At 52.6% G+C, this 23,023-nt stretch overlaps 1 protein-coding gene across 2 annotated transcripts in view; it reads left to right on the forward strand.

The window, feature by feature from the left end:
* LOC136957414 (microtubule-associated protein 4) overlaps nucleotides 1-23,023 on the forward strand; it is a 44,528-nt gene that overhangs the window by 9,627 nt on the left and 11,878 nt on the right. For both annotated transcript variants that reach the window (XM_067251332.1, XM_067251331.1), the window contains exons 2-5: nucleotides 1,178-1,353; nucleotides 9,834-9,944; nucleotides 10,629-10,781; nucleotides 12,470-13,756. In XM_067251332.1, coding sequence (XP_067107433.1) covers nucleotides 1,182-1,353; nucleotides 9,834-9,944; nucleotides 10,629-10,781; nucleotides 12,470-13,756 — 1,723 coding nt within the window. In that variant the 5' untranslated portion in view covers nucleotides 1,178-1,181. The remainder of the gene's footprint in view (nucleotides 1-1,177; nucleotides 1,354-9,833; nucleotides 9,945-10,628; nucleotides 10,782-12,469; nucleotides 13,757-23,023) is intronic.

A 23,023-nucleotide genomic window follows, 5' to 3' on the forward strand; every position in this document is an offset into this window, starting at 1 on the left:
TAACAGTCATGCAGAGTCTGTAGTCCCCTGAAGGGCGCTTGTAGACTCAAGCTGCTGAAGAAAGTGGTCGAAGAAATTTGTATCGTTTCAGCTAGAGTGTTGTGGCCTGGTGTCTGTCCAACACACAGGGAGGTTAGGTGTGTGTGTGTGTGTGTGTGTGTGTGTTTCTGTGTTTCTGCACCGACCCTAATCCCAGCTCTGATGCAGCAGTGGTACAGACTAGCATAATCTCTCAGACTGAGGGACGCAGGGCATAGAAGGGAAGGAGTGGAGTGAAAGATTGAGAGAAAGAGAGGGAAAATAGAGAGCAGAAAGAGAGAAGAGGGCAGAAAAGAAAAGAGAATGTGGAGAGAATAGAGAAAGAAAATAGCGAGAGAGAATAGAGAGGGAGAGAAAAGAGAGATAATGGAGATTAGAGAGAGGGAATGAGAGAGTGGGAGAAGAGAGAGAGGGAGAGCTTTAGAAGACGTTGGTTGAGGGGAATTTAAATCTGCCATTACCTCAGTGAGTGACCTCACTGAAAGATAACATGACTCTGCACAATCTCTCACAGCTGATTGGTCAGATGTCCTCCCAGCTGACCCCATGCTGCCATGTGGCCCAGTCCACTCATGCAGTCGTGGCTTCCTGTTTGTGTTGACATGAAGGTGTGTGTCGGGGTGTGAGAGGTGTGTGCTTGCTTGGACATGGCTGGTAGAACTTGTTGCTTGGTCCCTGACAGCATTAGACCCAGAGCTCCATGCTGTTGGTCCTGGGTGCTGTGGCTCTGATAGCCTGCCCCCTGGTGGCAGAGAGGGAGCAGCCTGCCCCCTGGTGGCAGAGAGGGAGCAGCCTGCCCCCTGGTGGCAGAGAGGGAGCAGCCTGCCCCCTGGTGGCAGAGAGGGAGCAGCCTGCCCCCTGGTGGCAGAGAGGGAGCAGCCTGCCCCCTGGTGGCAGAGAGGGAGCAGCCTGCCCCCTGGTGGCAGAGAGGGAGCAGCCTGCCCCCTGGTGGCAGAGAGGGAGCAGCCTGCCCCCTGGTGGCAGAGAGGGACACTGCAGCTGTCGTATTACGTTACATTAGATATTAGTGTCTAGCTCAGTCGTAGTGCTTTTGACTGCAGGTCGCCCCCCCCCCCCCCTCCTCCTCACCATATCTAACCCTGTAACCCCCCCACTCACCATATCTAACCCCCCGCAGAGCCATGGCGGAGCTGGACCTGAGTCTGAGCGACGCGCTGACGGACGGAGGCCCCGCCCCCCAGGAGGGCGTGGTGGAGAGGGACTTCCTGCAGGAGCTGGAGGCGGAGCCTTACGACGACCAGGTGGGAGAGACGGTGGGCAAGACGGACTACACCCCCCTGCTGGACAACACAGGTGAGCTGGGGGAGGGGGAGGTGGGGGGGGGGGGTCAGGGGTCAGGTTTAGGGTTAAAGGGAAGGGGTGGGGGTCAGGAGGAGGGGGGGGAGGTGGGGTCAGGAAGTCAAGTTTAGGGGTCAGGGGGAGGGGTAGGGAGGTGGGGGTCAGGGGTCAGGTTTAGGGGTCAGGGGGAGGGGTAGGGAGGTGGGGGTCAGGGGTCAGGTTTAGGGGTCAGAGGACTTTAGTACTTTAGGAATCTCCATTACATACTTTGTTTGCTTTTTCTTTGTTTTAAATCACTAGACCGTGGAAAAGCAAACCTGTTGTTAGAAGGTTTGCAAGTTGAACTGTGAACTGGCACTAGCAGCACTAACCAGGGCTGCGTTTCCCGATAACGATGGATCGTAGCAACGGTCGAACAAAAAAACGAAACCATCTATATTTCTTACGTGCGTTTCCCGAACATGCTCGTAAGGAGTAGGCTAATCTACGCGCTTTCAAGAGCTACGAATTTTCAAGAGACACTTTAGTTACGATGGCTTCTACGATCAACTTAGGCTTACGACACTTTTGGGAAACGCAGCCCAGAACTAAGTTTGCGCTGGTGGAAAGTGGATAGTAGACAGGGAGAGACAGGGAGAGACAGGGAGAGACAGGGAGAGACAGGGAGAGACAGGGAGAGACAGAGAGAGACAGGGAGAGACAGGGAGAGACAGGGAGAGACAGGGAGAGACAGGGAGAGACAGGGAGAGACAGGGAGAGACAGGGAGAGACAGAGGGAGACAGAGAGAGACAGGTAGTCATAGAGACAGGAGAGCGACATGATGACAGCGTTCCGTCCTCCATGGCTTGTTGCATCACAGCAGCGTCGCCTGACAGCCTGACTGATGACACAGCGGTACTGGCTGCCATTTTGGATCTGTCAGTGTGTCACTCTGTTAGCTGTGGACCGCAGCCTGGTACTAGACACTGGCTGCCATTTTGGATCTGTGTATGTGTCACTGCAGGGGTCTGTGTCTACTGGCTGTGATTCAGCCCTGTCTAGACCTGCGGGCAGAGGGCAGAGGGAAGCAGTAGTGCTACAGTGTGTTTGTGGTCATGCTGACACACAGAGGTGTGTGTGTGTGTTAGAGAAAGGCTGTGTGGACTGGAGATAATAATGAAGTCTGTGTGTGTTTGTATGTAAGCAGAAGCAGAACAGCCCTTGAATGGTGAGCAAGATGTTAAGAAGCCTGGTAAGAGCTTCTTCTGTCCAAACACAGCATCCTGCCCCTCACCTCTCCCCCTCACCACTTCCTGTACGATCATTCATTATATATTTATTTTATCCTTGTCTTCAAGTTCAGTTGTTCTACGTCTGTGTGTGTGTCTGCGCGTTTTTTCATTTCTTAACCTCATGCAGCTATTTTGTGCGTCATGTGTATTCAGGACAGTGAGATGTCACTTCCTGTGGTGGTTTATATAAGTGTACCGAGATGCTGTTCTGTTGGAAGCTGACTTCCACTTCCTGTTAACATGGTCACTTCCTGTTCACAGCGTAGGGTCCTGACTACACAGACGTATCTGAGGCCGTCACTCATGTCCCCGTTGTCTAGGTTACTGGCAGAAACCTTCCAGAGACTGAAAGCTCTTAAACTCTCCTGGGGTTGTTAAAGCTGTGTGTGTGTGTGTGTGTGTGTGTTTGGTTTGAGTTATACCGTACATAGTTGTTGTCCCATTTTTTTCTGTCTCCATTGTGTGTGTTTTGGTTTATCATTGTTGAACTTCCCTCTCCACATACACCCCCCCCCCCCCCTGTCCTCCCACTGCAAGATGGAGCAACACAGGCCTGCATGAAAAGAGCATGACATGCCTACACTTTCTGCTCCTCACACTCTGTAATACACATCCATTCACACGTCCAAACACGCACGTCCATACAGCCAAACATATATCCATATACATACGCACAATCACAGCTCTGGTCCTGAGGAGCAGATATCTGCTGGCAGGCTGTTCCGTGTGGCATGCTGCCCCCCTCTCTCTCTCTCTCTCTCTCTCTCTCTCTCTCTCTCTCTCTTTCTCTGGTCTCTCTCTATGGTCTCTCTCTATGGTCTCTCTCTCTCTGGTCTCTCTCTCTCTCTGGTCTCTCTATGGTCCCTCTCTCTCTCTCTGGTCTCTCTCTCTGGTCTGTATCTATGGTCTCTCTCTCTCTCTCTGCTTGGATATGGCAGCACTCTGTCTGCACGCATGCTACTGTATGTTGGGCACCGGTTGCTATGGTTACACAGCTTTGTGTGTGCGCGTGCGTGTGTTGCTGTTGAACATGCTTGGAACATCACCCACAGCCAGATTCTGTAGTATGTAATCTGGGATACCTCACTACGTACCTAACCCTGAGATGGGTTAGTGTCTGCAGGTAGCTTCCAATCACCTCAGTACATGTATGCATGCAGGACATGTACATGCATGCAGCATTGGGGAAGCAGCTCCAGAAGCTGTTGAGCTTAATAATGACCAACCCTGAGAGTGAGAGCCCACTAGCATGGAGAAAGTAGGAGGTTTGTGTGTGTGTGCGCAGCATCTGTCCTTGTGTCGCTGAAGGGACATTTATCAGCCTAGCTGGAGAGAGACCTGGGTGTATAAGTAGAAACTGGGACACCCAATTGAGAACGTAAGCAGAATGCCAGAGTGTGTGTGTGTGAGGTGTGTGTGTGTGTGTGTGTGTTTGAGATGTGTGTGTGTGTGTGTGTGTGTGTTTGAGATGTGTGTGTGTGTGTGTGTACAGATGTCTGCATGGTGCTCTGCCTGTCTAGCATGCCCCCCCTGTCTGTGGTTCTGTAAGGGGTAGTGTTGTTGTTGACAAACATGGTCGTGATTGTTTACTAATCAGTGCTCTTATTCTCTCCCCTGTCCTCCTCCTCCTCCTTTCTTCATCCTCCTCTTCATCCAACTCCTTATCATAACATTTGAAACTATCCTGCTCTGCTCTCCCCCTCTCTCTCTCTCTCTTTCTCTCCCCCTCTCTCCCCCTATTTCTCTCTCTCTTTCTCTCTCTCTGTCTCTCTTTCTCTCTTTCTCTGTCTCTCTGTCTCTCTTTCTTTCTTTCCCCTACCCTGACTCCTCCCCCTGACGCTTCAGAGGACTAGGCCACGCCTCCCACCAACTGAGTGTCAGCTGTGATTCTGCTGTCACACACACACACCACACACACACACACCACATTCCAGCAGACAATGCCAAGTTCATCCTCTTAACTCTAAACGCACACACACATCTACACAAACACCTTAAAGCACACACACATCCTAATACACACCCGTGTCCTCCTGCTGGGGCTGCCTGTGCTGCAAGCCATCTCCCCCAACACCTCCCTCTCCCCTCCCAACACCTCCCCCCTCCCTCTCCCCTCCCAACACCTCCCCCCTCCCTCTCCCCCTGCTCTCAGCTGGCCTGTCTCTCTGGCTCTCCTCTAGCACAACTCTACCGATGTTTCTACTGATGCAGCACCCCCCCCCCCCCACCCCCCTCTCAGACCAGCCTTCCCTCCCCTGTCTGGGGTGCACCTCAGAACAAAACAGCTACGATAGGAGTCTGAGTCAGCCGTCCGCATCCAGGGTGTGCTTCTGCTAACGTGACTATACTGACACTGCGCCAAACTTAGAGATTAAAATGAAGTGAGGTATGATTTCACATTCCAGGTGTCTGAAGCACATCTGTTCAGGAACAGTTATGTGTTTCCTCTGCCTTCACCCTGCCGCCCTGCGCTGTCTCAACTAGTTAGGACTAAAATCTTTATTCTCACTGTATACTAGTGCACAATGTAGAAAAGTTAGTTTAAAACATACTTTAGGTGTGCTTAATTGATCTTGGTCAAATGCTTTAGAAATGATTAAAAAAATGTTTACAATTAGTATTTAGGACGCTATTTTTCTAGACTGTGTGTGTCTGCACCTTGCTAATAAACTCCTAATACACTTACCTGTCACTGGACTGCATTTCTCCATCTTCTGGGTCACTGTCCAACTGCTGGTCAATCCTATCTCTTTTTGTATCTCTGCCTATCTCTTTTTCATCTCTGTTTCTGTCGCTGTCATTTCCAGAAATGGGAAGTAACGAAGTACAAATACTTTGTTACTTCACTTAAATAGACTTTTCAGTTTTACTTCACAATTTTTTTTTCATTTTACATAATTGATGAGGACTCTTACTATACTGTACTGTACTGTGTTGTACTCTATTTTAGGCTTCTCTGTTCTCCTTCCTCCTCTCTCCTCTCCTGTCCTTTCACAGTTTTTTTTTTTCAAAAGGTTTAAAAGATTATTTGGGGGAAAAAAATGTTTTAAACTAGAAACTTTTTTGTGCTGTGTGTGTAAAAAAGTTTCAAAAGTGTGTTTTTTAATGGATGGTAAAAAAAAAAAAGTTTTTAAAAAGTTGCGAATATATTTGTGAAAAAAGTTTTTTCAGTTTAAAAAAAATCTTTTTATCTGTTCTTCTACTTGAGTGAAGGATGTGTGTACTTTTGCCATCTGGTCATTTCCTGTTGGAGTTGTTGTCACAGTTGCTGTCACTTCCTGTCCTTTCCCTCAGTTCTGAGTGAGACTGTTGAAGAACAGAAATCATTTTGTTCATTTTAGCAAAAAAGTGAATGGACATTTCTCTCTCTTTCACTCTTAACTCTGTACACTGTGCTGTGTGGAGTAAAGCTGTATATGGGTCAGCCTGGCCTACATAGGGCTGGAGCTGGAAGCTGGGTTGCCCCCCGCCCCCGCCCCCCCCCCGGCGGCTTGCTAGTCCTCACCCCCACCCCCAGCACCTCTGTAGAGAGAGAAACAGGAAGAGAGAGAGAGAGACAGGAAGAGAGAGAGAGAGACAGGAAGAGAGAGAGAGACAGGAAGAGAGAGAGAGACAGGAAGAAAGAGAGAGACAGGAAGAGAGAGAGACAGGAAGAGAGACAGGAAGAGAGAGACCTGTCACACTGGGATCCTTTCAGCTCTACATCAAAGCACTGTGCTGCTACGTTAAATCTGACATGAGAAACGTTGCTTTTTACCAAAACCCTCGTTTAAGGGAAGGTTTGATGTTTCTTTATCCAGAGAAGGTGGGGGGTAAAGCCACTATTTATATTCTCCAGGGTCTTTATTCCTGACGCTCTCCCTTTCCTCCCTCGCCGGAGCGCTTCTCCTCTCAGCTTACGTCCTCATCCCAGAGGTTTTTGTTGCATTGTAGTTGAGGTATTATTATTGTTCACTGTGCCTGGTAGCTCAGATGTGGAAAAATACAGACTATTCTTTCAGTCTGACCAGATACTGTGAAATCAAACATTTAGAATCCTTCATTTTCTGATGTACTTTAAATGATAGAAGAGCTAAATAAAAAATAAAAAATTATAAACCTACATCGGTTCAAATGACTCTAAAACCAGTGACATCAGCTTCAATTATTTGACAAAAGTTGAACTTTTTTTTAGGTACATGTTCTTGTATAGGTAGTTTCAGAATTTTCTGAAGCATGCTAATGTGTGGGTTTTCCCTGAGTCATGCTAACGTTAAGTCCAGTGTGTTTGGTCTAAATCATGCTAATGCTAACTTCTGTGTTTGCCCTGAATCCTGCTAACGGTAATGCATGTGGATTTTCCCTGAATCATGCTAACGCTAATCTGTAGCTTAGTGAACAGTTAGAGTCAAGGTTCTTAGACTAAGCTCTGCTACGGTACATCCTCATCACTGCAGGCCACTGACTCATCCCCCCTCCCCCCCCGGGTTTAATCCCCGGGCTAGGCTAGGCTAGGCTAACTGCTGGGAGGGTCAATGCAGGTCAGCTAAGCAGGCAGCACATGGCCAGCCAAACACAGACCCTTGATGAATGGGAGCACGTACACACACTCACACACCAACACTCTCACACACTCTTGCATATGGTCACAGGCAGTGCCTTGGAACTGTGTGTATGCAGTTGACCAGAGATTGACATTAAAAGCTGCAGGGCGACAGTCTGTTAAGAAGCCGGAGCTGATCTGATGAGGGGTCAGAGGTCACGGTGCTGACATCCCAGAGACCCACAAAAGAGCAGCTCTCTATCCCTCTCTTTCTCGCTCGCTTCCCCTCTCTCCCCTCTACTCTCTGTATTCCCCTCTCTCTCTATCTTTGTCTCTTCTGCCTACCGACCTTTTCTCTTTTTTGGGGTGGCAGCTGTCATGTTGATGTTGTTACTTCCTGTACGAGAATGTGTCCAGACAGACCTGCAGGGTGAGAGATGGTCCAGCTCCCACTCTGACTACCCCAGGGTGAAGGCCCTGGCTGGGGCAGGGGAGAGGTGGAGGAGGAGGGGGTAGGAGAGGAGAGGGCCTGAGGAGAGGAGGGGGGGAGGAAATGAAAGTTGGGGAGAGGAGGAGAGGAAGCTGGGGTCATCTGGAGGGTGATGAGTTTGCCAAGCGCTTCCCTCTCCTCAACGTTTCCTTCCAGAGGAGAGAAGCTGTCATAAGACACAACCCCAAACACCCTTTCTCTGTTACATAAGACAGCTGTTCCTCTAGCACAAGCTGTACTTTACATACCCTTTATTCATTTAGCTGACGTACTAATAGTGCATATAGAAATACAGGAGAAGATCAAATTCCAATTCGAATTTCAGTGGAGTCAAGGAACTGTTTGTATCTACCAGCCACCATTGCAAAGTAACCACATCTCAGCTACCAGACGTGGTGTGAACACAGAGAGAGAGAAGTCCCCCCCCCTCCACCCCCCCCTCCCCACCCCCAAGAGAACAACAACATGACTGTGCAGATTGAGCCAAGACACCCTCTCGCACAGACAAGCTCAGACACACACAGCTCCCAGACAGGCAGAGCATGCCCACACAGAGAGAGAGAGAACCCCCACTCACCACACAGAGAGAGAGAGAACCCCCACTCACCACACAGAGAGAGAGAGAACCCCCACTCACCACACAGAGAGAGAACCCCCACTCACCACACAGAGAGAGAGAGAGAACCCCCACTCACCACACAGAGAGAGAGAGAGAACCCCCACTCACCACACAGAGAGAGAGAGAACCCCCACTCACCACACAGAGAGAGAGAGAACCCCCACTCACCACACAGAGAGAGAGAGAACCCCCACTCACCACACAGAGAGAGAGAGAACCCCCACTCACCACACAGAGAGAGAGAGAACCCCCACTCACCACACACAGAGAGAGAGAACCCCCACTCACCACACAGAGAGAGAGAGGACCCCCACTCACCACACAGAGAGAGAGAGAACCCCCACTCACCACACAGAGAGAGAGAGGACCCCCACACACCACACAGAGAGAGAGAGAACCCCCACACACCACACAGAGAGAGAGAGAACCCCCACTCACCACACAGAGAGAGAGAGGACCCCCACACACCACACAGAGAGAGAGAGAACCCCCACACACCACACAGAGAGAGAGAGAGAACCCCCACTCACCACACAGAGAAAGAGAGAACCCCCACACACCACACAGGGGGTTGTCTGTTGTTCTTGGAGGCAGTTTGCCGAGAGTTATCAATGTTCTTTTACCGTGGTGACCTCAGATGGAGCGGCACATAATCCTGCAGGACCGTCATCACATCTGCCTTCTGGGAGGGAGGGGGAGGGGCAGACAGAGCTAGAGAATCCTGTGTGTCTGTTCTCTGTGTGTTTGTGTGTGCGCAACTGCTCTCTTAGTGTACAGGAAGTCTTAGTGTACAGTGTTTCAGACAGCAAAATCCTAGAATGCCCTTCATGCAGCTTCAGCACCATGGACAGCGCAGCGCACAGACACAAACTCAGCACCATGGACAGCGCAGCGCACAGACACAAACTCAGCACCATGGACAGCGCGGCGCACAGACACAAACTTGTTGTTTCGTCGTCGCCCGTGTGCTTGTTTTCAGCCGTTCTGTCTCTGGTGAAACCTGACAAGCCTTCCTGCTTAGAGCTCTAAGCCTTGGATACACATGTCACCCTTCGTCACACTGAGAGGGGTTGTGTAAGGACTGAGCCACACACACACACACACACACACACAGTGGGTTTGAAGGATGACTGCAGTGTTCTTTTCAAATCAATGTGTGCCAGGAAAATTCCCCCCCCCCCCCCTTTCCACTTTCTCTCACACACACACACACACTCGGAGACTGTGGGTATCGTCCTGTCCTCTTGCCTCAGTGTCAGCCTGCACAGATGCTGCAGGAGGGGAGGAAAGGGGGGTAGAGAAGGTTGCCAGGGGTAACCCCCCCTCCCCTCACACACACACAGCCACATTGGATCAGGCACAGAGGCGATCACGATGAAATCAGGACCCCTGAACCCTGGCTGGGAGGGGTGGGGGCCATCGCTGGCTGGGGTGGTGATCCAGACCCAGACACAGACGTCATGGAGACCCAGCCTGACCACACACACACACACACACACACACACAGGGCTCTGTGGTGTTACAGCCGGATCGCTCCAGACCAGAGACGGCCGGTAGGAGATGAGGAACTAACTTTTTCTCTCCTACTGCAGGTTCTAAGGTGACACCGGGGGGACCCATGTCTGTGTCGCGCCCAGAGCCACAGGGGGAGGTGAGACCACACTCTACAGAGCTGCCCGGGTTGAAACAGGACTTCCTTTCTGGTAAGATGCCATTTCCTGTGTGTGTAGGAGGGGAAGGGAGGAGGAGGAGAGAGGGAGACAGACATCTGACCCGTCAGATGGAGGTTGTTAGATGACGGGCTGTTTGGTGGTCATGGCTGCTCCTAGCTGTGTCACTTCCTGTTTGCCTGTGTGTTCCTGAGGCTGTTGCTAGGCAGACGTCACTCTGTTAATGACGGAATGAGCAGCTGTTCAATCAAGCACCTGCTGAATAAAGTGTAATAAATATACGACCTCACGTCTCTGTGCCTCACACGCAGGATGGATTATGACTCCATAAATCATTCTTTTGAACTTTATCCCAGTGTGGTTTTAGACGACGCTTGTTCAGTATCAGAGTATTGCTCTTCTGTTCGCTGGTCTGTCAGATATTCAGACCCAACTATTCAATCACCGATACAGACGCATGATTCAGCCGTGGCTTGGATGGCTGAACACACTTCCAGCTGAGCTCCTCTGATTGCTTTTATTTTCCTTCTAAAAGGGGAAGGTTTGATTTCTGATACATTTGAATGAACATGTATTTGAATGTTACATTCTTACATTACTTTGTTATCGTTACAAAAGGAGTGAGGGCATCAAATAAAGTCCTAACCGCCCGGCTTGCCGTCCTGAAAGAAGCACTGTGTGTGTGTGTGTGTCTGCGTGTGTGTGTGTGTGTGTCAGATTTCTCCCAGCATGCCGTGGGGGTGAACATGGCCGGGGGGCCCGGGGGGGTGGCCCCCCTCCAGGCAGAGAGGCCTGGGAGCGTGGCAGAGCCCCAGACGCCCCCCTCTCGGGGGCCCCAGTCCCCCGGAACACCCCTGGATCTGTCTGCAGGTACGGACTCTCACACACTATACACACACACATGCAGTACACACACACACATGCAGTACACACACACACACATGCAGTACACACACACACACATGCAGTACACACACACACACATGCAGTACAGAGTGTCTGAATGAAAAATATTTTTCATTTCTATCTGACATTTAAGCTTGTTATGATTAATGGAACCAGTGGAGGTGCATCCATCTGAGACAGCTGTGTCGGCCTCTGAAGACGTCACGGTATCTCACAGATTTAAAAGATTGTAAACAGGAAGTCTAGCCAGGGCGGCAACATCAACTACTATTCCCACGTCACAAGTTAGTCTCAGCTTCTATGCCCCTGAATTCTCTCTCCACCCTCCACAACCCAGACAAACCTGGAACAGGGGCGAATTTAAACCTGCAACTTTTATGATCTGCAGTCAAATGTCCTGCAGTTCTGCAGAGTGCCTTAAAGTTGTGTGTGTGTGTGTGTGTGTGTGTGTGTGTGTGTGTGTGTGTGTGTGTGTGTGTGTGTGTGTGTGTGTGTGTGTGTGTGTGTGTGTGTGTGTGTGTGTGTGTGTGTGTGTGTGTGTGTGTGTGTGTGTGTGTGTGTGTGTGTGTGTGTGTGTGTGTGTGTGTGTGTGTGTGTGTGTGTGTGTGTGTGTGTGTGTGTGTGTGTGTGTGTGTGTGTGTGTGTGTGTGTGTGTGTGTGTGTGTGTGTGTGTGTGTGTGTGTGTGTGTGTGTGTGTGTGTGTGTGTGTGGTTGATTAATGTAGCGAACAGCCCTGGAGAGCTGATGTCCCGCAACAGAGCTGCTCTTGTTAGCAGAACGTAGAGACAACTGGGCCAAACACTCATCCTCTCCCTTCATCCCTCCATCCTCTCCTCATCCCTCCATCCTCTCCTCATCCCTCCATCCTCTCCTCTACTCCCCTCATCCTCTCCTCCCCTCCATCCTCTCCACCCCTCATCCTCTCCTCCCCTCATCCCTCCATCCTCTCCTACCCTCATCCCTCCCAGCTTCTGTCAGATGCCTCTAGACGCAGACCCCTCCCTCATTAAAGTGCCCTCCATCTGAATGTCCTCATTATTTTAAACAATCACAAACAAGTTAAGGCAGGACTGACTCCAACTGAAACGTCTCTGTCATGTATCTGTTATTTAAAGAGTTTTCCTATTTTTTTGCTTCTTGTCAAATGGCTGAATAATCCTGTCAGATTAGGTTTTATTTTTGGGGACCTTTGCAAGAGTGCGTGTGTGTGTGCGTGTGTGTGCGTGTGTGTGTGTGTCCTGCTACTGGGAGGGAAACCTCTGTCCCAGTGGTTCTGTCCTCAGCAGCCCTGCAGACCAAATATGACTCTACATTCACTTTCTGTTTACATCCACTTCCTGTTAACATCCACTTCCTCTCGGTCACTCACACAGGCACCACCAACCAGCCAATCAGGATAGATGTATGTTTTTTTAACCATGATGCATCCTGATAATCTCACTTCCTGAACAGGTGTCACGTCCTGTTATGAAGGAGCGAGTTCGCCGAGTGTTTGATCTGATGCTGTTCTCTCCTGTTACAACTGTAATGATGTCTGTGAAGGAGGAGACATCACCTGTGTGTGTGTGTGTGTGTGTGCGTGCGTGCGCGCGCGCGCGCGTGTGTTTGTGGTGAATCACGTGTGTTATTTAATCCTCTCTCCTCACAACAAGGTGATCTGAGTGACAGATGGCCAGACAACGCCAGCCTCCCCTTCTCCCCCAGCGTCTCCACGGTGATCAGTCGCCATGCCAACCAGCTTGCGGCCAGTCCGGAGGACCCCCAGGACTCGGCCTGGCCCCCCAGGGAGGGCTCGGGCCCGCCCGCAGGGGAGGAAAGGGAGGAGGGGGTTGGAGGGGACCGCAAACAGAAGAAGAAGAAGAAGAGGAGGGCTAGGGAGGAGCAGGAGGAGAGACCTCACATGGGAGCCCAGAGGGAGGAAGGCCTCCACAGGGGGTCCCCCCGCAGGGACAAGGCCGGGGAGGGGGGCTGGGACCCCGAGGAAGGCGGGGGCAGAAGCGGAGAGCGGGGGAAGAGGGGAAAGAGCAGGAAGAAACTTCCAGAGGAGTGGGGGGTGAGTGCGGAGCCCTTCGTCCCGGCGTCCCAGCTGTCTGGTCTCCAGCCTGGCCTGTTCTCTGAACACCCAGACGACAGCCTCATCCCTCCGTCTCTCACTCGCGACCTCCTCTCCCTGACGGCCGCCTCACCTGCCGCGGCTCTGACCTCTGACCTCCAACCCACTGCCGCCCCCTTCTCCATGCCACCCCCCCAGATGGGCTGCTTTCCCCACGCCCCCCGCCCCGACGAGCCCTTCTCCGCCAGCTACCACCATCTGCTGGTGGACGGAGAGAGGGCCAGCCCTGGGGAAGTCACAGAGCCCTCCTCCCCTCCCTCCTCCCCTCCCTCCTTCTCTCCCTCCTTCTTTCAAGGTAGTGAGAAGGGGGCCCAGTTTGATCTCAACTCCTCCATCACTCAGCCTTTGATGCAGGAAGTCTGTACGGACGAGGACCTGGTCTTCGCCCCCAACTCCACCCCCCTGGTCTCCATGGAGACGGCCGGGGATGTGGTGGTGGCCTCGGCCCCTCCCCTCACCCCTTCAGAGGTCTCCTGGGCGATGAACAGCTCCCTCCTCAGCAGCGACGGCCAGCTGTTGGACTTCAGCAACTCCATGTCTCCCGGCCGCGGCCCCCCTGGGGGTCTGGCCTTCAACATCCCCAGCCCCGCCCCTCTCCGATCCCCCAAAACCACCCCGGAGAGCCACACCCCCAAACCCTCCTCCCAGAAGAAGAACCGCTCCTCCTCTTCCTCCTCCTCCAACAGCCTTGCCTCCAAGAAATCTCCTCCCTGCGAATCGCCAGCCCTTAGCCCCTCCTCCCCACCTAGCTCCGCCCTCAACCCGGCGGCCAAGCCGTTCTTCCCCAACTTCGGCGAGTCCCTGGGGGGAGACCCTGCTATGGAAGGTTGGTTGAAGTGGCGTGCCTTCTCCACCAGGGGGCACGCTGAGCCATACCGCTGCATGTCTGGGGTTGTTTCTCGGGCTGGGATTGGCCGCTCTCGTCCACCTGTAGACCACCTGACTGACTCACTAACACTTGGGATCCATCGAGCTGCTGAAGAGCTTTGGATTGGCTTTGTTCTGAGGGCGTGTCTGTCACCCACAATGCAGTGCTGTGCAACGGCAGTGAAGTGTCTCTGTTAACGGTGTGGTTAGGATGAGCTGCTACTAACTCACCTCACTCACCCCTCCTAGCATCGCAGAGACGGCTCTCTCTCTCTTCCTGTCCAGGTGTGTGTGTGTTAACCTGGTTCCAGGTGTGTGTGTGCGTGTGTTAACCTGGTTCCAGGTGTGTGTGTGTGTGTGTTAACCTGGTTTCCTCCGTAACAGAGTGCTGTACGTCAGTATGAGCTGTCTGTGTCTTCACCCCTGTGTGACCTCTGACCCCAGTGGCTGTGAGGTCACCGTGCAGGGTCACTGCATGACCCCGGTTCTAACCACGTCTGAACGCCCTAACACTTCCTGGTCTCTGATCTTCTCCTGTGTTTTGTTTCCATATCCTGGCGATTCCCTCCAATCATCTGCATCCTCCTTGTGGCCACTGCCAATCACAGGTGAGTCCAGCTCTCTCTCTCTCTCTCTGAAGTAACTAGTCCTGTTTAAAAGCACTGTCGCTGTGAATGGGGCTGTCTGGTTATTCAGGGCGATCCATACTGTAGGAAGATGGTGCAGTATGAAACACAGAGAGCTGGGGGCTGATGAATGCCTCCCAGAAACTAAGTATGTATCCCTGGGTCTGAGAAAATGAGTTCATTCTTCACTTAAAAAATGCAGGCATTGGAATCTAGACTGAGGGAGATTGTAAAAATAGTATGTGCGTGTGTATGTTTGCTGTGTGTGTGTGTGTGTGTGTGTGCGTGTGGGTGTGCGTGCGCGTGCGTGTGTGTGACACAGCTGTCCCTCCTAGCCCTGTAATCAGGCCTGTCACAGTGTTTCCAGGGTGGAGCTACAGAGTGCTGTTTAAACCCTTGGAGACAGGACACAGTCTGCTGGCCCAGCCTCCCAGCTGTGGAAGGGTGTGTGTGCGTGTGTGTGTGTGTGTGTGTGTGTGTGTGTGTGTGCGTGCGTGTAGACTGGCAGACATGTCTGCAGGGGAGGAAACGGCACAGGGATGGAGGGATGGAGGCTGTCTCCAGGTTGAGAGAGGCAGCAGGAGAGGTCAGTGGTTCTCCACACCTCTTGCTCTCCCTGTCTCCCTCTGGTTGGCCGGTACATCAGCCCCAGGGGGCGGGGCCTGGCTGGTTGCTATGGCGACTAAGGAGGCAGTTTATGTTGCCATGGGGACTAGGCCAGATGCTTAGCAGACAGCAGTGCACTCTTAAGTGTTCCTTGTGTTCAGAAACAAAAGATCCGGATGTGAACACATAACATCCTCAGTCAGACTACTAAGTGTTTTTCAGATGCTTTTATCACATTCTAAAAACGGCAAATCAGAAAGAGGGTGCATACTTGAAGACAAGTCTTCAAACACTCACACACACACACATGCCCTGACACACACACCGCCAGTGTATCAGTGTCTTAATTATGCAGAGTATGATCATGATGATTACTGCCCAGGGCTCATTAAGGAGCTCTGCTCTCAAATGCCCGGAGGAACAGAAAACACTTTGACCAAACACCAGTCTTTCCAGGTGCTATGACCAACCCCACACTATTTTCCTGCACCTACAGGATGGGTGCCGCTAACTTCCTGTACCTACAGGATGGGTGCAGCTAACTTCCTGTACCTACAGGATGGGTGCAGCTAACTTCCTGTACCTACAGGATGGGTGCAGCTAACTTCCTGTACCTACAGGATGGGTGCAGCTAACTTCCTGTACCTACAGGATGGGAGATCAAAACATCTCAGACACAACGGTCCTGTCCAGGGAGAGAGAGAGAAAGGAGAGGGGAGAGAGAGAGAGACTCCATACGTCGCTTTAGATAAACGCTTAATAAAACAGAACTTATAATAAACTGTTCACCTCTCACCGAACGCAGAGAAGAACAGTCAACACTTGTATTCTAGAGTATTTAGTTTTATTCAAGCAGAGCATGCAGACCCCCCCCCCCCCCTCTCCCCTCTAAAAGAGCAGCTCTTAAGTGACTGTCTGGGGTTGGCAGGTACATCATGCCGTCACTAGGGATTAGCACGAGGAGCTAGAGGCTAGAGGCTAGGAGCTAGAGGCTAGGAGCTAGAGGCTAGGAGCTAGAGGTTAGGAGCTAGAGGCAAGGAGCTAAGAGCTAGAGGTTAGGAGCTAGAGGTTAGGAGCTAGAGGCTAGGAGCTAAGAGCTAGAGGTTAGGAGCTAGAGGCTTGGGGCTAGAGGCTAGGAGCTAGAGGCTAGGAGCTAGAGGCTAGGAGCTAGAGGCTAGAGGCTAGGAGCTTGAGGCTAGGAGCTAGAGGCTAGGAGCTAGAGGCTAGGAGCTAGAGACTAGGAGCTAGAGGCTATGGGCTAGAGGCTACAGGCTAGGAGCTAGGGGCTAGAGGCTAGGAGCTAGAGGCTAGGAGCTAGAGGCTAGGGGCTAGACTCATCAGCTGTTGGCAGACAGTGGACTCCCGACGTGGAGTAATTGAATTATAGGATCGACTATGAGGAAACGCTTTCTCTCTTTGTTCCTTACTGAGGGAAAATCACTATCATGCCTACACTTGCTTCTCTCTCTCCCTATATTTCTATCTCCTTCTCTCTGTCTCTCCCTCCTTCTTCTGTCTCTCTGTCTCTCAATGTCTTTCTTTCTCTCTCTCTCTTCCTATCTCTCTCTGTCTGTCTCTCCCTCTCTTTCTCTCTTTCCCTCCCATTTTTACCTTTCTCTCATCTAATTGCTATTGTCTCCCCTCCTCTCCTCTCCTCCCCCCCCTCACCCTCCCACCGCCACCCTCCCACCCCTCCCCCCCCCCTCCTCACTCGTTTCTTACTCTGGCTGCCCGTGTTGCCGAGACAACCCCCCCCCCCCCTCCATCCACATGCTTTCCTATCTTGTAGCAGTTGCCGTGACAAGGATCCTGTTGCCATGGAAATGGCAGGCAGTTGCTTTGGAGACTTGGGTTAGGAAGAGGGGCTAATACAAACACAATGGTTTGGGAGGGGGGGGCTGGGGGTTGGGGGGGGGGGGGGGGGGGGGTTGAAGGAGGGAGAAGGGGGGGTGGGGGGTGATGAGCTAAAAATAGATTCTATCTCTTCTCTCTTTCATTCTCTCATCCAATCCATCCATCTCTCTCTCTCTATCATCCACTCTATCACTCTCCAGTATAGCTCACTGTACACCTGTTTCTCTACCAGGATCTCTACCTGTTTCTCTCTCCAGTATCTCTCACTATGCATCTGTTTCTCTACCTGTTTCTTCAGTTAGATTTCATCTTCTCCGTATTCTTTCCCTCTTTCTCTCCGTCTGAGAACTGAATATGAGAAAGAAAACCACTCCTTTCCTTCAGGTATTCTTTTGTATTTAATCTCTCAACCTTCAAGATGTCTCCAGTTCAGTTGTAACATCTCCCAGTCTGTCTGTTAGTATTGTTGTGTCTCTGTGTGGGGGTTGTTGTGTGAGTTGTTGGTGTGTGTGTGGGGGTTGTTGTGTCAGTGTTGTACTTCTTGAGTTGGCACATCTAATGTTGTTCCCCTTGTGGCTCATATGGGTTATTAGACATGTTGTCACTGCCACACAGGGATAATATAAAACATAACGTGTGTGTGTGTCCTGCCAGTCAGCACAGACAGGTCATTACTAGCAGGGTGTTGCGTGAGTTTGTCTCCACAAGATTGTGGCGTCAGTGATTTTAGGAAGTGGTGATGTGACAGAGACTAAAGTCTGCCTCTACATGCTGCCTCTATCGTCTGCCTCTACAAGCTGTCTCTAACGTCTGTGCGCCAGGCTCCTCCCCCTGTGCGCCAGGCTCCTCCCCCTGTGTGCCAGGCTCCTCCACCTGAGTGCCAGGCTCCTCCCCCTGAGTGCCAGGCGCCTCCCCCTGAGTGCCAGGCGCCTCCCCCTGAGTGCCAGGCGCCTCCCCCTGTGTGCCAGGCTCCTCCCCCTGTGTGCCAGGCGCCTCCCCCTGTGTGCCAGGCTCCTCCCCCTGTGTGCCAGGCTCCTCCCCCTGACTGCCAGGCTCCTCCCCCTGACTGCCAGGCTCCTCCCCCTGTGCGCCAGGCTCCTCCCCCTGAGTGCCAGGCGCCTCCCCCTGAGTGCCAGGTGCCTCCCCCTGAGTGCCAGGCTCCTCCCCTTGTGTGCCAGGCTCCTCCCCCTGTGTGCCAGGCTCCTCCCCCTGTGTGCCAGGCTCCTCCCCCTGTGTGATGAGCTTGGGCCTGACAGGCAACAACACCAGAGCTCCGTCTGTCATCCCTCTGTCTCCAGCTCTCCTCCTTTCCTTCTCCTCCTCTCCTCCTTCTCCTCTCCTCCTCCTCCTCTCCTCCTCCTTCTCCTCTTCTCTCCATCTCCTCCTCTCGGTCTCCATCCTCCCCTCCCCCTCTTCTTGGCTTGGTGACTAGACACTGTGTTATCTACACATGTATCAAACATGCCTACCACATGCTGTCTAAATATCTCTTTATTGGTTTCTCTCTCTCCCTCTATCCATCTTTCCCTCTCTTTACTTCTTTCTATCTGTCTTTCTTTCTCTGTCTAAATCTCTCTTTCATGCACACACGCACACACACACACACACACACACACACACAGATCAGCAGTTCAGGGTAGGGTCTAATTAAGAGACTGGGATGTCTATAGGTCCTGGCATAGGAAGCTGCTATGCCAATGCCGGCTGTCTGACACATACACACACACACAGGATGGAGAGAGGGAGTGAAATGAGATTGATGGAAGAATAGATCAAATAAAGATGGTGTAGATGGCCACTTTGTCTTTTGTTGACTGAAACGTGTTGAACATGAACGCCTGAAGCAACTGCCCCCATAAACCCTCCTGAGGGTTCCTGGATACGAGTCTGAGAGGGAGAGAGAGGGAGAGAGAGAGAGGAAGAGAGAGGGAGAGGGAGGAAGAGAGAGAGGGGGTAGTGAGGAATAATGTGAAAAGAGGAAAATGAAGCGGAGGGAGGAGAGCTCTCCTCACTGTGGGGGGAGGAGCAGATCAAATGCAGCGGCGAATGAACAGCTACACTGGAGTCACATGACCAGGAGCTTTGCAAAAGGCTGTGAGGGAGCGAGACAGAAAGAGCGGCACATGTAGTTCATTCTCAGTGCCTCTCGGTCTGTCTACAGTGGAGGAGCTCACACGGAGAACACACACACGCTCACTCTGTCGCCTGCAAGACCGAGTCCACCTGCTCCAGACAGAACACACACACTCAGACGGAGAGACTCCAACCCCCCAGGGAGACCGTCACCCAGCAGGACCGAGGAAGAGAGACAACAGAGAGAGAGAGAAGGAGAGAGAGAGAGAGAGAGAGAAGGAGAGAAAGCATGTCTTCGCTCTCCAACCAGCCGCCTGGCTCTCCGTTCTCGGAGTACAGCGAGCTGTGCAAGGTGCCTGCTCTCTCCCCGTCCTCTGCCCCCCAGAGCTGGGACTGGCAGCAGGGGGCCCTGGGTCCTGTCCGGGGGCCGGCCGGACTCACCGATGAGGACAAGCTGTGTTTCTTCGAGCCCCCAGGGGGGGGCGCCGTGGCTGCAGAGCTGAAAGTACCGGGCCGGGGGGGCATTCCTGCCAGTTGCTCCATGGGGAGCACTGGGGAGAGTCCGGACAGCCCCCCATCCTCCTCGCCCTCCCCCGCCTCTCCGGGTCCACCCCCCTTAGCCCTGGGGGGCAGCCCCCGCCTGCCAGGCCCTACTCCTGGGGCCCCAGCCCTCCACGCGGAGCCCCCCTCCAGCCCCCTCCAGCCCCACCCTGTCGGGTCTGGAGCCTGGAGCCCCTCTCTCCCCCAGCCCCACCTCCCCAGCGCCGCCCCAACGCCCCCGAACTACTGTGTCATCGGGGTGGTGAACGACAGCTACCTGGAGAGGAGCGACGGAGGGGCAGGGCTGGAGGGAAGGCAGCTTGCCGAGGGCTCGTCGGAGGCCAGCGAGGAGGAGGAAGAGGAGGAGGAGCAGGTGGAAATGCAGTCGTGTTTCATGGGCCGTGCGGAGCTCCAGAGGAAGGCCATGCGGCGGGCCATGTCGGAGTGTTCCCACCTCTCCGTGCCCTCCAGCCTGGAGCTGCCGGACACCTACCCAGCAGGGGGTCTGGACGAGCCTCCCCCGCCCGGCCCCGCCCCTCGCCGCCCCCCCCACGCCGCCATGAAGCGCTCGCTGACGGTGGCCGACGACCAGCCCTCCACACCACCTCTGTCTGCCTCCGGACCCACCTGCTCCGACCTGCGCCAGGACCCCCCGGACACGCGCCTCAGCCTGGCCCCCCTCAGGGCCTGTGGCGACAGCTTCCCCTCCTCTCCACTAGAGGGCATCGTGGAGGGCAGTGGGGTGGAGCCAGGGGGCGGAGCCAGCCCTCAGGACTTCAACGTTATGACCAGCAGCCTCGGCATGGAGTCAGACTCCAACTCAGCCTTCAGCTCCGAGCCCTTCCTGGGGTCTGAGGGTAGGTGAGGGCTCTGTCAGCAGGGCCCAGACGCTGGCATGAACTCGGGCGGCCTGACTGTGTGTGTGGGTGGACAGAGGAAACATTCGCCTCTTCCTGAATCACAGCCAGTCTCTCTATCGGTGTGAGTTCCAGTCAAGTTGAGAGAGGAGGAGGAAGGGAGGGATGGAGGAGGAGAAATACGGAGGGCAGGAGGATAGATTTGGGGAGTAGGGGTGCGAAGAGAGAAAAAGAGAGGGTATAAGGTAACCCGTTCAGAGGGAGGGTGTGTGCTTCTACAGGTGTCATATATAGTCCTGTCTTCAGGGAGCGATACAGTGGAACACCATGTACTATGAATCTAGGGTGTGGTGTGTGTGTCTGCGTGTGTGTGTAAACGGTAAGGCATCGCTACATGTTAATGTGTGTGATGTTGAGCATAGCGTGTGGAGCAGAACATCACAGAAGGATTGTGGGTCATGTCAACACAACGCACCCTCTCTTTCTCTCTCTCAGTCTCTTTTTCATTCACTCTGTTTCTCTCATTTTCTCCCTCCCTCTCAATCTCATTATCTCTCCCTCTCTCTCTCTTTCCCCTTCTCATTATTTCTCTCTTCTCTTTCTTCATCCCTTTCTCCCTCTCCTCTGCCTCTGTGCTGCTTGTTAGTGTAGCGGCGGTGTGGAGGCAGAGCCAAGATGGCTTCTGTCAGTCCTGCAGGCAGACAGTCCTGCAGGCAGACAGTCCTGCAGGCAGACAGTCCTGCAGGCAGACAGTCCTGCAGGCAGACAGTCCTGCAGGCAGACAGTCCTGCAGGCAGACAGGGTTAGAGGACTGGACACTTTTTTTAATGATCGCTGTTTGCTTCTCTCTCTCTCTCTCTCTCTCTCTCTCTCTCTCTCTCTCTCTCTCTCTCTCTCTCTCTCTCTCTCTCTCTCTATCTCTATCTCTCTCTCTCTCGTTTTATTACCGTATTCTTCTCTCTATCTCCATTTCATTTTCTTGACAAATATCTTTCTTGTGGAGTATTAAAGGGTTTGCAGCTTGTGTGTGTGTGAGCCAGTAACACTGCTTTAGATGGACAAGAACATGGGGCATTGAGTTGGCGTGGAAGCACATTCATAAACTCCTGTTCCCTGGGTCTGAACTCCTGGTCCCTGAGTCTGAACTCCTGGTCCCTGAGTCTGTTCCCTGGGTCTGAACTCCTGGTCCCTGGGTCTGTTCCCTGGGTCTGTTCCCTGGGTCTGAACTCCTGGTCCCTGGGTCTGTTCCCTGGGTCTGTTCCCTGGGTCTGAACTCCTGGTCCCTGGGTCTGAACTCCTGTTCCCTGGGTCTGAACTCCTGTTCCCTGGGTCTGGTCCCTGGGTCTGAACTCCTGTTCCCTGGGTCTGTTCCCTGGGTCTGTTCCCTGGGTCTGAACTCCTGTTCCCTGGGTCTGGTCCCTGGGTCTGAACTCCTGTTCCCTGGGTCTGTTGCCCAGCGGCTGAGGGAAAAGCTGAATATAGAGAAGCAAAACAACATCTCTGTTTCAGCTATATTTATCTGTCTCAGGATGATGTCCATACACCGTTCCATATCTTTATTACTCCAGTATACCTTCTCTCTATCTCTCCATCCCTCTATCGCTCCATCCCTCCAGCTCTGTCTCAGGAGAGAAGGATTATAATTTGGAAGGGAAGAGAGGGGGAGGAGAGGGCAGTAGTGCAGAGAGACAAAAGAACTCGTTGGTAAACAAATGCTTCCTGTCATTTTCACATTTGTGTTCATTCAGAATAATATTGCTAAGACTCAGTGTTTTTCCATTGTTAAGACATTGCTGTAGTGTTTACTTTACCTCTATAGTGTGACTGCCTCTATAGTGTGACTGCCTCTATAGTGTGACTGCCTCTATAGTGACTCTGCCTCTCCAGGCATTGTTCCACTGTCACTGAGCCTCTCGTGTGGTTACCAAGGTTACCAGTGTCCTGCTGTGAGAGTGGATCAGACAGCAGGACTGCAGGAGAGAAGCTGAACACTAACCCTAACCCTACCCTCACCGCCTTGACTCAGAGCCTGAACACTCACACTGACCCTACCCTCACCGCCTTGACCATCTGGTGTTTGGTCTGGTCTCTGGTCTGGTCTCTGGTCTGGTCTCTGGTGTTTGGTCTGGTCTCTGGTCTGGTCTGGTCTCTGATGTTTGGTCTGGTCTCTGGTCTGGTCTCTGGTGTTCGGTCTCTGGTGTCTGGTCTCTGGTCTGGTCTCTGGTCTGGTCTTTGTTCTTGCCCTGTCCCTGGTCATCTGTGTTTGCCTGCTGGCCCTCCACGCTACGACATAGGAAGACATGGTCCATGTCACCTCTCATCTCGAGGTCATCACCACAGTTCTCCTGAGGTCACATCATGTGGATGTTTGATAGAGGGGAAATTGTCAACCCACTGAAATCCTCTGTCCATAATCTTCTTTAGGGATTTGTCTTTACATAATCCATAGGCTGGACGGTTGACTTGTAGGTGTTGTGAGGACACGAGAGACAGCATGTCTGTATGTACTGCATCCCAACATGCACTGTGCTTTCTGTCTCCTACATTCTCTATCACAGACGAGTGTTGTGATGTGTTCAAATGACTCAGTTATTTAGAACAGGGTTACCATGACAGCCTCCCTTAATCAGCCGCACACACGACCTATAACAACGACTATTGATTGTGTTT

This window comes from Osmerus mordax, chromosome 15, assembly GCF_038355195.1.
Source record: "Osmerus mordax isolate fOsmMor3 chromosome 15, fOsmMor3.pri, whole genome shotgun sequence".
NCBI classification, from domain to species: Eukaryota; Metazoa; Chordata; class Actinopteri; order Osmeriformes; family Osmeridae; genus Osmerus; species Osmerus mordax.